The 17,956-nt window shown below is 37.7% G+C and overlaps 1 protein-coding gene and 1 non-coding gene across 2 annotated transcripts; one reads left to right on the forward strand and one right to left on the reverse strand.

Moving 5' to 3' along the window:
• Nucleotides 1-1,882: 1,882 nt before the first annotated feature.
• Nucleotides 1,883-6,410, reverse strand: LOC121406635 (glutenin, high molecular weight subunit PW212-like). Its single transcript, XM_041597642.1, has 2 exons — nt 6,315-6,410; nt 1,883-2,809 (listed from the first exon to the last, which is right to left on the reverse strand). Exons 1-2 carry the CDS (start codon nt 6,408-6,410, stop codon nt 1,883-1,885), a joined length of 1,023 nt encoding a protein of 340 aa, XP_041453576.1.
• A 3,824-nt stretch (nt 6,411-10,234) lies between these two features.
• On the forward strand, nt 10,235-10,310 carry TRNAA-AGC. The gene has a single exon. It is a non-coding gene; the product is annotated as a tRNA-Ala (tRNA).
• Nucleotides 10,311-17,956: the final 7,646 nt, after the last annotated feature.

The raw sequence follows: 17,956 nt of genomic DNA on the forward strand, positions 1-17,956 counted from the left end.
CTTTTGCGAATGTTTTGCTTAATAAATATGTAACAAGTGTTACAATGTAATTTCATTAGGTAATATTTAAGAAATATTTGTAAAAATTACATTTCACATGTCTTGTAAAATGTAAAATTTTAAAGTTTACTTAATATTTCATTATGTAAACTTCCTTTTGTAAATGTTTTGCTTAAAAAATATGTAACAAGTGTCACAATGTAATTTCATTAGGTAATATTTAGAAAAATTTGTAAAAATTACATTTCACATGTCTTGTAAAATGTAAATCATAATGTTTACTTAATATTTTATTATGTAAACTTCTTTTTGTGAATGTTTTGCTTAATAAATATGTAACAAATGTTACAATGCAATTTCATTAAGTAATATTTAAGAAATATTTGTAAAAATTACATTTCACATGTCTTGTAAAAAAAAGTATATTTCAGTATGCTTCCTTTTGTAAATGTTTTAGTTGTTTCAATGTAATTTCATTATGTAATAACGGTAAGAATTACATTCTTCATGCCTTGCCAAAATGTAAAATTCTGATGTTTACTGAATATTTCATTATTTAAACTTCCTTTTGCAAGGTTTTTGGTTAAGTGTTGCACATAATTATATAAAATTTAATTATGTAGGCCTAATATCAATGAATAATAACATTTATTTTGGGGGCAGCCAGTGTAGCCACTTCAATAAACTATTAGTGAGCCATAACATAGACTGGCAGAAGGTCCCATTTATTTTTTGTAATATTTCTTTATGCACTTCTCAGTTTTTGTATTTTTTGGCTATTATGTAAAAAATTATGAAAGGCCTAATTCTTCTGTAAGGATTACATATTTGCATTCTGTAATCTAAATTTCGTTAAGCACAACGAACTTCAGTTGTCAAATCATCAAATTGCAAAATGTTGTAAGTCCATGTGTAAATCACTTGACATTTTAGACTATATTATGCTTCACGGTGCATCGAGGTGGATAGGCCCTAAATTTATGTGTGCTTATTAATCAAATCATAAAAACAACAGGGGAAAAAGGTGTTAGCTTTCCCAACCCCCCCCCCCCCTAAACAAAAGTAACGCGATGTTTTACCCCGGTGTTTCACATTTTCTTTTTACATTTCTTTCTACCGTTTGAAAAATGGCGACGGTCATCATGCGATTGAGCACATGTACTGACGGTACATGTGCAGAGACCACACAGTGCAGCGCGCGTGGCCACGTACGTGCAATACGTACGAGAGCTAGCTACCCATAGAGATGTCTATGTAGCTACCGTTTACCGGCGGCCGGCGCGCGGCGGGGGCCAGCGCCACGTTTCGGTACCCAGACTAGACCCAGCGCTCGCAAGATCTTGAAGTTAAGAGTGACTGACCAGAATCAGAATGGCGACCTGGCAAATCTTACTAAAAGAATGGGACCATGAAGTCCTCATTGAAACTTTCGAAGGTGAGTTTCGTTTTTTTTCTTTGTAGCGTTTTACCTTGGTCTTTATAAATGTTAAACTTGAATGGCTGAAAATCAATTGGCCGACTCACAATCTACCGTTGTTCGTAGATTGTAGCCTAGGCCTACGACGTCATTGAAGTTAACGGTACCGTTCGCCCGTGACAACCTGCCCTGCGCTGCCGGCACCGAGGGCCAACCTTTCCTTAGCCAGGCAGCTTTCGGGCCTAGGGCTATAGGCGCATGCCATTGATGACCAGGGGGGGGGGGGGGGGGGGGGAATTGGGCGGATAACCAATAATGTCAATACAAATTGGTATGTCTAAAACTAAATTAGCCATCACCATTTATGCACTTCATACAGTTTGATTCTAGGATTCTACTAGATCTAGATTATAGATCTAGGCCTAGGTCATTTGGGTCAATAAACATAAAATATGTTGATATTTTTTAAATGTTATAACTAAAACAATATATGGACCATGCTGTGGCTGTTGTGAGGATTGACCAGGCTGGGGCTGTTGTGAGGATTGACCAGGCTGAGGCTGCTGTGAGGATTGACCAGGCTGGGGCTGCTGTGAGGATTGACCAGGCTCTGGCTCTTGTGAGGATTGACCAGGCTGTGGCTGCTGTGAGGATTGACCAGGCTGTGGCTGCTGTGTGGATTGGACAGGCTGGTTCCTGTAAGGATTGACCAGGCTGGGGCTGTTGTGGTTGGCAAGGCAGGGTATTCTTTTGGGATGGGCAAAACCGGGGCTCCGGTAAGGATTGGCAAGGCTGTGGCTGTTGTGAGGATTGACCAGGCGTTGTCTGTTTTGAGGATTGACCACGCTGGGGCTGCTGTGAGGACGAGCCATGCTGTGGCTGTTCTGAGGATTGACCAGGCTGGGGCTGTTGTGAGGATTGACCACGCTGTGGCTGTTGTGAGGATCGACCAGGCTGGGGCCGTTGTGAGGATTGACCAGGCTGAGGCTGCTGTGAGGATCGACCAGGCTGGGGCCGTTGTGAGGATTGACCAGGCTGAGGCTGCTGTGAGGATTGACCAGGCTGGGGCTGCTGTGAGGATTGACCAGGCTGTGGCTGCTGTGAGGATTGACCAGGCTCTGGCTCTTGTGAGGATTGACCAGGCTGTGGCTCTTGTGAGGATTGACCAGGCTGTGGGTGCTGTGTGGATTGGACAGGCTGGGGTTCCTGTAAGGATGGGCCAGCCTGTGGCTGTTGTGGTTGGCAAGGCAGGGTATTCTTTGGGGATGGGCAAAACCAGGGCTCCGGTAAGGATTGGCAAGGCTGGGGCTGTTTTGAGGAGTGGCAAGGCTGGCACTCCTTTGAGGATGTGCAAGGCTGTGGCTGCTGCGAGGATTTGCCATGCTGGGGCTCCTGTAAGGGACAGAATACATGACATAAAATACAAATAAATACATGTATTGCATGAGTGAAATTTTCATAATTTCCAAATATGACATAATTATGATCGTGTGTCATGAGTTGGGGGCAAAATGCGTTACATGTTAAAAAAGTTGGAGAAATACGCATTGTCACAATCAAATGTCTCTAGTTGTTTTATAGTAAATCAGACCTGTATAAAAATATATATATATATTGAAAGCTTATATTGTAAGGAAGATGATTAACATTCTTTTTACCCGTACAGGGTGTGTAATAAAAGCTATACACAGTGTTGCAAGGAAAAATGGTTTAAAAAGTGCCACCATTTCTATGGTCAGTAATTTATTATTCCTTTCACCAATTGAAATGAATCAACTTAGATTGTGTTAATAAGACCCTATGCTTTAAAAAATTATAAACTTGTAACACAAAATAATTTTGTCCAACCGAGCTACAAGGTGTCCAAAAAAGGAAAAAAAATCTGGTGAAAAAACATCTAAAAATTAATTGATAGATTAATTAATCCATTAATTAATCAATTTTTTTTATATAAGAATTGTTTAATACTAAAGAAAAAATGTGTCCTTTCATTTGAGATTACCGCAAACCAGTATTAAGATACATCTTTATGGGATATTTTGTTGCATGAAGTATGTTTTAATTAATTAATTAATAAAAATTAATTAACTGAATTTTGAACAATCTGCTTCTTGTTTATTTCAAGCCCTTTAAATTCTGAAAAGAATGATATATCAACCAACATATAAGACTGATTGTATGCATAAATATAATGCAAGAAAGAATAAGAAAGGAACAAAAATGCAAAATCCCTATGCTTTAACACATGCCTCCACCGTAGGCTCCTCCGCCCCCTACCCTACTCGATTCCAATTATTTTTGTACTAAAACTATTAGCAGGACAAAGATGGAACTTCAGACATGTAGCCTAATAAATTATCTACAATATGAAACATTGCACAGCTCACGACTGTACACGGTTTTCATGCTATGTCAAAAAATATGGCATTTTTTCCTGAAAAATGTAACGCCTCCGCCCTTTTACTATACGGGTCAATCCATCTGGATTCACCCAGTGGTTGCACCCGACCGTCTCAGAATTCGTTGTAATTTGGTATACATAAAACTCACCATGGCCCAAGCACAAAACAAAAAAAAATTAGTCCAATCGGTCCGTCGGTTCTCGCGCTACTGCCCGCCCTTTTCTCCTTGTTTTGACAACAAGTGGAATGCCTCTGGCCGTCTCACCTGCACCACGCAGTTCAATATAGCAGCAGTGCTGACTTTGAATACTACTCTAACTCGCACAATATGTTCAGTGATACATGGTTACTCTAATGTCCACTTTTTATGAACTAGACCAATAAACTTACAGAGATATGATGGTTATTCAACAAAAAAACCCAACATGGCCAAAGTTCATTGACCTTACATGACCTGTGACCTTGATCATGTGACCTGAAACTCGCACAGGATGTTCAGTGATACTTGATTACTCTTATGTACAAGTTTCATGAATCAGATCCATAAACTTTCAAAGTTATGATGGTAATTCAACAGATACACCCAGTTCGGCCAAAGTTCATTGACCTTTGACCTTGGTCATGTGACCTGAAACGTGCACAGGATGTTCAGAGATACTTGATTACTATAATATCCAAGTTTAATGAACTAGACCAATAAACTTTCACAGTTATGATGGTAATTCAACAGATACCCCCAATTCGGCCAAAGTTCATTGACCCTAAATGACCTTTGACCTTAATCATGAGACCTGAAACTTGCACAAAATGCTCAGTGATGCTTGATTACTATTATGTCCAAGTTTCATGAATCAGATCCATAAACTTTCAAAGTTATGATGTGAATTCAACAGATATCCGCAATTCGGCCAAAGTTCATTGACCCTAAATGACCTTTGACCTTGGTCATGTGACGTGAAACTCGTGCAGGATGTTCAGTGATACTTGATCAACCTTATGTCCAAGTTTCATGAACTAGGTCCATATATTTTCCAAGTTATGATGACATTTCAAAAACTTAACCTCAGGTTAAGATTTCGATGTTGATCCCTCCAACATGGTCTAAGTTCATTGACCCTAAATGACCTTTGACCTTGGTCATGTGACATGAAACTCTAATAGGATGTTCAGTAATACTTGATTAACCTTATGGCCAAGTTTTATTAACTAGGTCCATATACTTTCTAAGTTATGACGTCATTTCAAAAACTTAACCTCAGGTTAAGATTTGATGTTGACGCCGCCGCCGCTGTCAGAAAAGCGGCGCCTATAGTCTCACTCTGCTTCGCAGGTGAGACAAAAATGGGCGTGACCTTCAACTTTCAATGGCCACTGCGTCGTTACGTGTTGACCAATTTTCATGAAACTGGTACCATTTGATAGGAAATTCAGAGAGGAATCCAAAACATGCATCGAATAATGTAATGGAACAATTTATAAGGTTATGACCTTTGAACTTAACTTTGACCTTGCTCCACTACATTATTCCATGCATGTTTTGGATTCCTCTCTGAATTTCCTATCAAATGGTACCAGTTTCATGAAAATTGGTCAACACGTAACAACGCAGTGGTCATTGAAAGTTGAAGGTCACGCCCATTTTTGTCAAAACAAGGAGAAAAGGGCGGGCCGTAGCGCGAGAACCGACGGTCCGATTGGACTAATTTTTTTTTGCTTTGTGCTTGGGCCATGGTGAATTTTATGTATACAAAATTACAACGAATTCTGAGACGGTCGGGTGTAAATTGCACATTCATTGGGTGAATTGGCATGGAATGACCCATACCCCAATATGTGACACACGACCTTATGCTTTCTGGCATAATTTTGATCTTCCTAGCATCTACCATTTATTTACTGACAATATGAGAAAATTTAGCATGTTTTTATTGAACCTAGGCATAATTTTGCAATGGTCAAATGATTTCAATGATGATAAAATAGCCATTGTTTCATAATTTCTTCCAGCTTTTATTGTCTTTTTTTTTTGCTTTTTGATTGTCATTGGGCTAAATATAATGTACAACCTCCATTTTATTTTTCTTCTCAGAAAATTTTGCATGATCTGGCATAATTTTTTGGACCCCTCTGGCAAAATTCAAAAGATTTTATTTGGCAACAATGGTATAATAAAACATAATGCCTGAATTTTCTCACAATAAAGGCAGTTCTGGCCCATACTCATGTTTACAATCATCTAGGTATACCAAATACAGGTAGCTGGAAATGTCACTAATTTAATGAAACATTTTACATATTCTCTAGAAAATTGAAACAAAAATACATTTTAATTCCATATTGTTTACATGTGTTTGAAATAAGATGAAATGATAGGATATGAAGAGTCAAATGGCTTAAGTCAACTTTAACATGCTACTTGAATTGAGTTCAGATCATGCTACACAAATGAAGTACACTATAGGCCAATGACAAATTTATACAGTAAAGCTAGGTACCTGCTTCCATGGCTCTTCTCCCTTCTTGATTCCATAATCATATAGGAGCTCAGTACCAGATAGAATATTCCTGTTAAGAGAATACCAAATAAACATACAACTTTACCTGGCTGCTTACTTGCTTTTTTCACAAACCTTATGTTAAGTATAACGTTTTTTTTTTTAATAAAATTTTTCTTGAATTTAACATGAATCTCGTATGTTTGACACTAGATGAATATGACCGTGTCGCAAATATGCCTCTGATTAATTAAATAAATATCTACATGTACAGGTAAAAATAATCCAATATACTTTACACTGTGCAGTTGAAATCTCTTTAGTGTTTCTCAAATTATTGCAGTAATAAGATTTTCATATTTTTACAGGATATTTTTTACTCTTGTTGACCAATGACACACAACAATCTAAAAAGTTTATCTTTGCACATTCATTCACACTTCAGCCGCTTTTGGTTGAAATCCCTCTAGTAGTTCTCAAGTTATCGCAGTAACAAAGATTTTCCCTTCACTTTATACAGGATTTTTAATCTTTATTGACCTATGACGTTTGACCTATTTCCCCCACAATCTAATCAGTTCAGCTCTGCATGCTTATACATGTACATACTTGAGCCAAGTTTGCATTGGTTTAAATCCCTATAGCGGTTTGATTCGTATTAAACCATGCAACGGCTATTATACAAATCGAACCTGCTGCCTCAGTCATTGGCTCTGTGGTCTAGTGGTAAGACACCTGTCTAGTTATCACGAGGTCGTGGTCGTATATACCTGTGATTTTTTTTCATAGCATCTCAGACACGCACTGTCAATCAGTGTTTATCCATGTTGGGATAATGGCAAGAATTTATTAAACTGTACTTATCTACCCAACACAAGAATCATTTAATTGATATGATGACAGATAAGAGTTTGGTTTCAGTCCTGAAACTGATCTGGTTTACTATGTGTATGACAAGCTATGTACCTAATAAATCTTGCCTAATTCCTAATGATAGTTTTTAAAATATATGCTTAATGATATTATTAAGGTAACAAATGGAAAAGCCAAAAATCATTTTCAGAATAAAGAAGTTGCCAACATTTGGAAACTGAACCTGATTTAAATAAAAACTAAAATATAATTTAGTGGTGTCACTTATTTATGTATTCTGATGAAATATTCTAACTTAAAAGAGCGAAAAGGGCCGGTGACATGTTCGGCGCATCTAATATTAACCCCACTTTTCCTTCCTGCCCCTCCTCCTTGGTGCAGGTATGCAGTCAATATGAATTGATAACAACGGGGAAATATAGTAGCCATTACTCCCCATATACAAAACAAAAATAAATTTATCTGCAATTTATAGCATTAATGATTCTGTAAAGTCTTTATTTTACTGATATTGGTATTTAGTCTTTTTCTATTAGAAAATGTAATTAAATGACTTATTCACCAAGCGTGTACTAAATAGGCACAGGTGGGGTTTATTACTGAATGCAATTAATTTCATTCTGCAGTTCCTTTCAGATTCACTGTAACCATGGTTGAACAGCCTCCCGAGACTTCTGGTAGTTGGTTCATCTGTGGCATCCACACTAAGAAAGATTGAAAAAAGTGCGTCAGAAATGCAATTGAGAAGTGAAACCAATTACTATTTACTTTTTTATCGGTGTAAGATGTGACCTCTCATCCTTGACTTTTGGTCTATTTAAAGTCCTGAAAAATCAGTTTCTCTTGCATCACAACATATACTCATATTATGTTTACACAAAATTAGCCTGTCAGTTCTTTAGATATGCTATCCTCATCAGATAACAAGAGATCATAGGTACAACTTAACTTAGATACTTTTTTAGGACTACCAGTTATCGTCTTGAAAAAACAACATATTGTAAAAAGAGAGAAACCCGTCACATCCCCCCCCCCCCTCCCCCGATTCAATCATCCAGCAAGGGGATGATGTTGATGTAATGCGCCTGTCAGTTGTTTCCCTGGCCCCCAGGTATTCGGGTCATTCTTATTCACTGAGGTGTCATAAGGCAAAAACATTACCCATAAACGAGTATTAATTTCATATTCCAATGAAAAGAAATCTCTTCTAAAATATCATTTGGAATTTGAGGTATCGTGAAGTGAAATTTTTGGAAGCCCTGCTTCATATTGTTGTCATTCACTCATGCGTGAAGCTTATGTCATATTTTAGTATAGGATGAAAGAAGAGGATCGAAGCTTCAGTATTCACAATTGTGATAAAATTTTTGTAATCCCTCGCTACATCTTGTTTTTTTTCCTGGGAAACACTGTATAGTCAAATGAATCATTGCAAAAATGGCGATTTTTATATTCATACAACACACAGAAAACAAATTATGTGACACCTCCATGAAAGCTCCGAAGCCGGCCAGAACTCGTCAAGAACGGTAGTTTCTCCCAATATTTCTAAAAAGTTCTCCCCTGGTATGGGGGCCGGGACCTAATCCAGGATTTGACCAATTCCCCCGTGGTATGGGGGCCGGGACCTCGTCCATGATTGAAAATTTCCCAAGCGGTATGGGGACCTGGACCTCGTCCACGATTGAAAAGTTCTTCGGTGGTATGGGGGCCAGGACTTCGTCGGTGACTCGCCGCCGAAGATGCCCTGCCCAGTGGGGAAGTTGGCGGGGATTTGTCAGCTCAGAGGTGGTGAAGTCCCGGCTAAGGCCCGGGTACCAAGGAGCCGGGGAAACAATTGACAGGCGCATAACTTTGTTTCGAATACCATTAAGTTATAGTGGGGGAAAAGGATGGAGTGAATCAATGGCTGGAAGATGGATCACGAAACATATTGTAAAATGAAAGCAGTATTACCACACTTTTGTTTAAGATGGATAGCTGGGTAACGGCTAATAACATTCACAGTGAATTTTTAATCACTTCAATGGTTTTCACACTTTTTGAACTAAGATAGATATTGATTAATGACGAAATTTTCAAATTGAAAATTGGTGGGAAACACATGTGAAATTGTTGACCTGTTCCCATTTATTATTTTCAATCACGAAAGTATACAGCTAGAATAATACAATACTTACCAAAGATTTTTTCCTCTCCAAGAGAAAGTGTACCGAAATACACTTTCTGCCTGCTCTTCCATATTTTCTAGTTCAGTTTCACTGATTAGTTCTCCTTGATATTCTGCTAGAAATTGACCTTGTGTTATGTCCTTTGCAGCAACAACACCTCGACCTTCAAATAACAAAAGAGCACACAATTATACTTCTGGTTTAAAAAAAAATTGAATAAAGATATTTGTCTTCTAATAGAAAGGATCTAAAGTATTGGAATATTTTGTACATTAGGTTTAGTAGAGTGTTATCAGTGCAAAAGAATATTCTGAAAAGAAAGGAAAAATCAATTATAGTGTAAGCAAAAAGCAGAGTATTAAGGACTGCTTTTTTAAAACCCCTATTGCCTTAAAGTGAACCTCTACCCCAGAAAAAATGATCTGATGTGTGAAAGAGGGTTCATCAGTAAACCCCCATCACCCCTTAAAACAAGAACAGAAATCACGAAGAAGTAAGATATTGCAAAAGTGCTCTCTTCACAATACAACTTTTTAGGGTCTGCATTTACAGACTACTGATTCATTGTGCTATTGCTCTATTGTTCTATTGTGTGCCACCTATTCCAAGCACAGTTGCACAGTTGATAAAGCATTTTTGCAATATCTTCCTATGTAATACTTTTCTTTGCTCAATTTTATCTGTATCCAAACATATTCTGTGGTTTCTCTCTTTCATGAAATAATTTATTTAATTAAAAAGCTGCATCACTTCACCGTGATCTCTCGCATTTACTACCAGGTTGTTTTCAACCCCGAGTTCATGCCAGGTTTCTATAGCTTCTGACCATTCGAGCATTGAAAGTTAAGGGGTTTCTGAGGACGAACACCACACAAGGGCTTGCTATAGCTCAGGTGGTAAGAGCGCTGGTCTAGCAATCCAGAGGTCTCGGGTTCGAATCCCGATGGAGCCCCATTTTCTTTGCTCAATTTTATCTGTATTTAATAATTTATTACATACAGAAACCTTGGCAATTGACTTTTCTTTTCACATTTCAAATAATCTGTATATGGTGAAGATTCCCTTTAAAGCTCAAAAGGGCTCCTGTAACTTACGATATGAAATTTTACCAAATGCTTTATTGGTTCCTGTATTAATTAGTCCAGTTAAAATTGCAAATTTTAGGGGGTAACCCCAAACAAAGTGCAAAAGAATTTATTCCTCTGCAGTGCACTTGGGAGTAATCCTCTTTAACAATGTACTAAAAGTTTAGGAAAATCTTTAGAGTGGAAAGTACATTAATTTGCATACGATGCATAATTAGCTATTGTCATATTTTACCTGTATGTGCACTGAAGACAGTGAAGTAACAAATCTAAAGGTTTTCAGTGCTCAAAGTGATGTTTTTTTAGGTCACTAAACACAATGACAGCATTTCAGACTGGCTGTGAAATAGAATTCTTTTTTTATTTTCATAATTTGGCATTTAAGTAGCTGACTTGGAAAATGTCCCACGTTAACTTTTTAATGTTAATAAACATTGTTGGCACATTTTGATATCCAAATTTTAAAAATAATTTGTATTACATGCTAAGTAATAAGCATGGGTCATGCAGAAATTAAAATTTATATTTTCCCTACATATTTCCATCTAAGTAAGTACATATCAAGTGTTCAAATCAATGATTTTAAGGCCAGATCTAGTCCTAGGACTAATTTCATGAAGAGAAGTCTCGGCAGCACTCAACACGGCAATGCAATGAAGGCTTAACGTTAGGCTAGCCAAACTTGCCCAAAGAAAATTTCAATGTGTGCTCAACTTTTAAAAGAAAAGAGGAAAAATACGGCAGACAAAATCAGAAATACAAATCATGACTGATAACGTGAGTCCAGATCAATAGTTTTGTGTTATATGCACAGTGGTCACTTACCGTTAAGTTGCTAGAAATCTATCAAAAAGTTTCAGGAAACTTTCCTCACGGCGTCATGTTCGGTCGGCTGCACTGGTTTAGGCGCTTGACCGACGCGACGCGGACGACCGACCGTATATACCCCAGGGCCGGCCCAGTCTGGGACCCGGGCCCGGGCGCGACGCCGCAGGGAAAAGAGCTTTCTGGGGCGCGCGCATATGCATAACTGTGTTTAGTGCGCTTGCGCAGTTCGTCACAGGATATACAAAAGTGTATATCTCGGAAACTTCGGAAAATAGGGGTGGGCTTTTCACAAAATCTTGTTCGTTTTCAATAGGGACAATCTTTTGTTATGAAACTTAGGGATGACATAGGTATTTGATAGAACAAATGTATATTGGGTAGATAATGAATATATATACCTATTACTGAAGAAAAAAACAAGATATATACAAATTCGCCGTAACGAACAGTTTTCCCCCCTTTTCGGGTATGTAGGATATACGCGTCAGTTGTTTCAACATTACAGAGCGCAAGATCGATATACGTCGAAACGATCAAAACTTTGTAGTACGGTTGACAAACACATGCCCTCTATCGTTGTAATAGCGAAAAGTCCATTATACCTTGGTAAAATGGAAAATTGAGCGTATGAAACGTTAAGGCGAATCGTAAAATTCCCCTTTACACCAAATTCCCCCATCAGTTGATTATTTTGCACAGAAATTCGCCTTAAGTAAGAAATAAGTACATCTATATATATATATATATATATATATATATATATATATATATATATACATGTATATATATATATATATATATATATATCCATGAGTTGAAAGTGTCGGGCTGTTTAATCATTAAATGTGGAAAAACGTGTAGTTTATTGAAATTTCTGGAGGTATGCACCCAACAGATCATGATCACAAGCGAAGAAAATATGCCAGAGGGAACTAATTGGGGCTCCATAAAATATCTGACCAATCAGAGCACACTTCCGGTTTCGCCATTCTGTCTATTGCATTAAGATGTATACTAATTAGGCTAGAGTGCGGAGTCGCCATAGGTGCGCGTACTTAACGTCTGTGATTGCGCGGAGCGTGGTCGGCCATTGCTTGATAGGTCTAGATTTGCAAAAGTACGCGGATGTACACATAGCTCGTACGTTGTAACGATGTGAAAAAAGGATGCCATCTCCGGCCTTAATCTTCAAGAAAAGAACACAGCCTCATTACAATCGAAAAATATGAATGACTAACTGCATCTCAATGAACTACTAGAGTGATTACATGGGGATTATGCTATTAATTTGTAATTTTTACCCTATTTCTCGGGATGAATTGCATTTACCTGTCCATTCATAGGCATATTAACACTAGATAACAATATTGATAATATCACATAAATAGATAGATAAAAATAAAACATACGACTTACATTAATAGACAGTTTGACAATCAATTAAAAAGACAGTGAATTAGCCCATCTTTTCTGGATTTCCCTACCTTTAACTGCATCGTCCTTTTCCCACATTAATTTTCCTTCATTCACGTCCTTTGATTCCATGTTCTCTTGACCAATTTGTTTATGTTAGATATGATTTTGTAATGTCCATGTAGGCCTACTTATATAACTTGCTTTGAATTTTATGAAATATATAATTTTAAATGTACAATAATTAGTATAAGTTTTTTATCTTTAATTACTAGGCCTATATGCCTTATTGTAATTTTTTTGGCAAGTATAAAGGGCATTTCATCATTTTTCTTGGTGAGCCTCACGTTACACCATCTATGTTAAAACTTAACATTTGGTGTACGTGTTGAAGTTTTCTTCAGGAAAATAATAAATTCCAAAACCTGCAGGCTTATAATATTATGGCACTGAAAATGAAATATTCATTCAAAAATGTCAAGAATGACTTTTTATTGTTCCAACTTTTTGCTTTTTAATTCCCTTATACACTTTAAGTTAGTTTTTTTATTCGCTTTTTAGGGGTGTGTGTAATTAAAATGACATAAGCAAATTCACTGTAACATTACTGATCAAAAATAATACAGGGGAGCAACCGGACCCCTCCCTGAAGTGAAAATGAAAATTACATAATAATTGTGATTTTATGAACTACCCATCAATTTCGAAGCGGTTCCGTGGCCACATTATATTATATAGATTTTTTTTTAATTTGAACTTTAATCCAGGGCAATATTTACAATTTTGCTTTTCAAATTGCTTTCAGCTCTATTTTTTCATCGTTTTGTTCCGGTTCTATGCTAATCCATGTACAAGCCCCATAGTTACTGTACGCGCTTGGCAGGCTGCGAAGACCTATCGAGTAATGGCGGCCGTTCTCCGCGTAATCACTGCCATTTGACGAAGTACGCCCTCTAGCGTTATTAGTATATATCTCTATGGTCTATTGATAACTCTGGACACAGGTAAAAATTTGACAAGCAGATCAACCAAGATTTAAGAGGGTTGACCTAATTTTTTTTTACAATAAAAAGAAAAGCTTATCAACCAAAATTAGGGGGGGACAAACATATTTTAAGGGGGTCTACCTCAATTTAGGGGGCGTAGAAAATAATTGACAAGCAAAAAAAAAGTTTCTCTACTAAAAATTTAGGGGGAACCGTCCCCACCTCAAATTTAGGGGGAAAATGTTCCCTCTCTTCCCGCTTCCGCAGCCTAAGTAATTAATAACCACATTATTTCGACATAGCGATATATTCTATTTTGTCAAGTCGATATGTCCATATGGCGAAATATGAAATATATATCGCCATGTATCATAGACCTTTGACCTCTTGATGACATTGGATTTCACTATATCCTGATCATAATTTTACACACACCGAGGACTATCGGACCCGCGGACTATCGGACCCGCGGTCTAACGGACCCGCGGTCTATCCAGCTGTAACCGAAATATATCTTTGCAATGTTTTATCAATATTATTAAAAATCATGGTGAAAATATATTTAGAATGTTTTTTATGTTGCTGCTAAACATTAGTAAAATGTTTATAGCAATGAGATAACCATACATTTTCAAATGATTTTAACATCCTTGAAACATTTTTATGATGTTTGATCAAATATTGTCATGACATTTTGTCAATGCATTTTGTGTCAGTCAGACTGCAGGTCCTAAGAAAGTGGCTTCTTTCATCCAAGTGGTGGGAAAAGTGTGATCTTGTCCCGATCAATAGGGGTTACATTTCGTAATTCCGAAGGTTCTTTATTCCGAAGGTTCGTAATTCCGAATCACGTAAATTGCCTATACCTCGATGTTCGTTAATCCGAAAACGAAAAAGGGTTAGTTAATCCGAACATTTGTGGTGTTATTCCGAAAACGAAATAAGGTTCGTTGTTCCGAAGGTTCGTTAATCTGTAAACTATATAAGGTTCGTTATTCCGAAGGTTGTTTAATTCGAAAACGAAATAAGGTTCTTAATTCCGAAGGTTCGTTAATCCGAAAACAAAATAAAGTTCGTTAATCCGAAAATCAAATAAGGTTCGTATTTCCGGAAATGAAATCAATTCATTTTGGTAACAAGAACGGTGTTGTCCTTGCAAGATAACATGATATTATGCAATGATAAAATAACGAACGGTGATACATGTGTGTGTCATGGCCAATGCATGCTTTGATTTAAGAATAGCCGCCCGGATGAAGTATACGATTAATTTCGATTTTATCTGAGCAATTGCGGCTGCCCAAGCAAATGGTTTAAAGATGCAGGGGATTAATTGTGTTGATAACGCGCGAGTAACCTCCAGATAATAGGATTGGTATTGGAGGGGATGTCATTTTTGTCTCACCTGCATAGCAGAGTGAGACTATAGGCGCCGCTTTTCCGACGGCGACGGCGGCGGCGTCAACATCAAATCTTAACCTGAGGTTAAGTTTTTGAAATGACATCATAACTTAGAAAGTATATGGACCTAGTTCATGAAACTTGGCCATAAGATTAATCAAGTATTACTGAACATCCTAGTGGAGTTTCATGTCACATGACAAAGGTCATTTAGGGTCAATGAACTTAGACCATGTTGGGGGAATCAACATCAAAATCTTAACCTGAGGTTAAGTTTTTGAAATTTCATCATAACTTAGGCAATATATAGACCTAGGTCATTAAACTTGGACATAAGGTTGATCAAGTATCACCAAACATCCTGCATGAGTTTCACGTCACATGACTAAGGTCAAAGGTCATTTAGGGTCAATGAACTTTGGCCGATTGGGGTATCTACTAAATTACAATCAAAACTTTGAAAGTTTTTGGATCTGATTCATGAAACTTGGACATAATAGTAATCAAGTATCACTCAACATCCTGTGCAAGTTTCAGGTCACATGACCAAGGTCAAAGGTAAATGAACTTTGGCCATAATGGGGGTATCTGTTGAATTACCATCATAACTTTGCAAGTTTATTGATCTGACTTTTGAAACTTGGTCATTAGAGTAATCAAGTATCACTGAATATCCTGTGCAAGTTTCAGGTCACATGATCAAGGTCAAAGGTCATGTGAGGTCAATGAATTTTGGCAACATTGGGGACAATTGTTGAATTATCATCCTATCTCTGTAAGTGTATTGGTCTAGTTCATAAAACGTGGAAATAAAGCCCCTTTTACACCTTCACGGAAGCAACACGGATCATCCCGGATTGTCAATCTGGGGTCATCCGTGTACAGTCCGGGACTACCGTGTACACTCCGGCTACTCATCCGGCGCCATCCTTGATGTACCGGCATGTCCGGGAGAAAAATCGATGTTCAATTTTTCATCCCGGAGTACACGGACTGATAATCATCCTTGTTCTTCCTTGTAGCCTCCTTGTACATCCGTGTAGCTACCGAATGCAACCGGGAGGCTCCTTGTAAGAACCGGGTGATCCTTGTTGATACCGGCTTTATCCGGGGTCAAATGTTTGTATTGTTTGCGTACATGAACAATAGTCCGTATTCATAACCAAGCACGAGCATGCTCCAGATGCTGCAAAAAGGGACGAAAATGTGAGCAACCGTGAAGGTCCGTGTAAAGACCCAGTAACATCCGTGATCATCCGGGTATTCCGTGTTGGCTCCGGGAGCATACCAAACAGGATCCCTATTGCTACCTTGCCTATCCTTGTAGACTCCGTACTTTTCCGTACATATCCGTTTAAATAACCAGTGAACTCCGTACTCACTCCGGGAATGCTAGGAAAATACAAATTTGGCACCCCGGATCACCACGGACTGAGATCGGTGATGATCCGTGTTGCATCCGTGAAGGTGTAAAAGGAGCTTTACAGTAACCAAGTATCACTGAACATCTTATGCGAGTTATAGTAGTTTTCAAAGTCAGCACTGCTGCTATGTTGAATCGCGTGATGCAGGTGAGACGGCCAGAGGCATTCCACTTGTTAATGACAGTATCTCCTGAAAATTAATCTAAAATATATACTTTGAAAAGAGTACTTATTTTGAAAAAGGGAATTTCCCATTTTGGAAAAATAGCATTTCCCTGTTATTTATTTTGGGGTACAAGTGCCACCTGCTATCCCCCCCCCCCAGGCAGATATGACTTTCGCCAATATGGGGGCGAAATTTTTTCACCCATAATTTCCCCGATGGGCAACTTATAGTTGATTTTTGTTTTTGTTTTTTGGAAGGGTAGTCCTAATGGCCAATAATTAGCTTTATTCTTATGAAATAAAGTAAATATGTAATAATAACATAAGCCCTTTTTAATTTTTTGGTTGAAAATATGATGGGTAATATGTTTGTGATCTTCAAAACAAGATAGCTATGTAACTAGATAACGGCTGGGAGCAAGAAGCGCGAGCAGAAATTTTAATTATAAGCTCTGACCTCATCTAAAAGGGACATGTTATGGGACTTTTGCAGTTAACCATGGACACGATAAATGTTTCAACCAAGGGCGGTGTCAGAACGTATTTTCCTTTGGAGAGGGGGGAGGCAAAAAAGGAGCACTTATATGCCCAAACGGGCATTTTGGTGCAAACGGATATTTTCACCATGAGATTTTCATCTGTGTAAAGTTGTATGTTTTGTAATAATTAACTTGAGCAAAGTTTTTTTATTGATTTTTTATTGGTGAGATATATATTTAGGTTTTATTTTTGCGAGCAAGTGGTTTGGTTAATGATTGTTCTTAGTATTATTTCTATTCTTATTACCAACAGAAGCTCTTACTAAAAATGATATCCCCTCCAATACAAATCCTATTTATCTGGAGGTTAGTCGCACGTGACCATCTTTAAACCATTTGCTTGGGCAGCATTTGCTCAGATAAAATCGAAATTAATCGTATGCTTGATCCGGGCGGCTATTACATGCTTTGGCCACGACACACACATGTATCACCGTTCGTTATTTTATCATTGCGTAATATCCTGCTATCTTGTAAGAACAACACCGTTCTTGTTACCAAAATGAATAAATTTAATTTTCGGAAATATGAACCTTACTTAATTTTCGGATTAACGAACCTCATTTCGTTTTCGGATTAACGAACCTTCGGAATCACGAACATGACTTCGTTTTCGGACTAACGAACCTTCGGAATAACGAAGCTTCGGAATTACGAATGTATGCGATTAAAAGGTGCCGCATATCAAGAGTGGCATTGTGAGAAAGTACAGAAGTTCAGCTTCATGGTGATATAGACATCATTGTGGCTCAAATTA

Source organism: Lytechinus variegatus, chromosome 1, assembly GCF_018143015.1.
Source record: "Lytechinus variegatus isolate NC3 chromosome 1, Lvar_3.0, whole genome shotgun sequence".
Taxonomy (NCBI): domain Eukaryota; kingdom Metazoa; phylum Echinodermata; class Echinoidea; order Temnopleuroida; family Toxopneustidae; genus Lytechinus; species Lytechinus variegatus.

Bases quoted from the DNA above. Each gene is read 5' to 3' on its own strand.
- LOC121406635 (XM_041597642.1), bottom strand. From the start codon at position 6,410: ATGTTTATTTGGTATTCTCTTAACAGGAATATTCTATCTGGTACTGAG. The intron at 2,810-6,314 runs GTACCTAGCTTT...TGTCCCTTACAG, and splicing joins GAGAAGAGCCATGGAAGCAG to GAGCCCCAGCATGGCAAATC.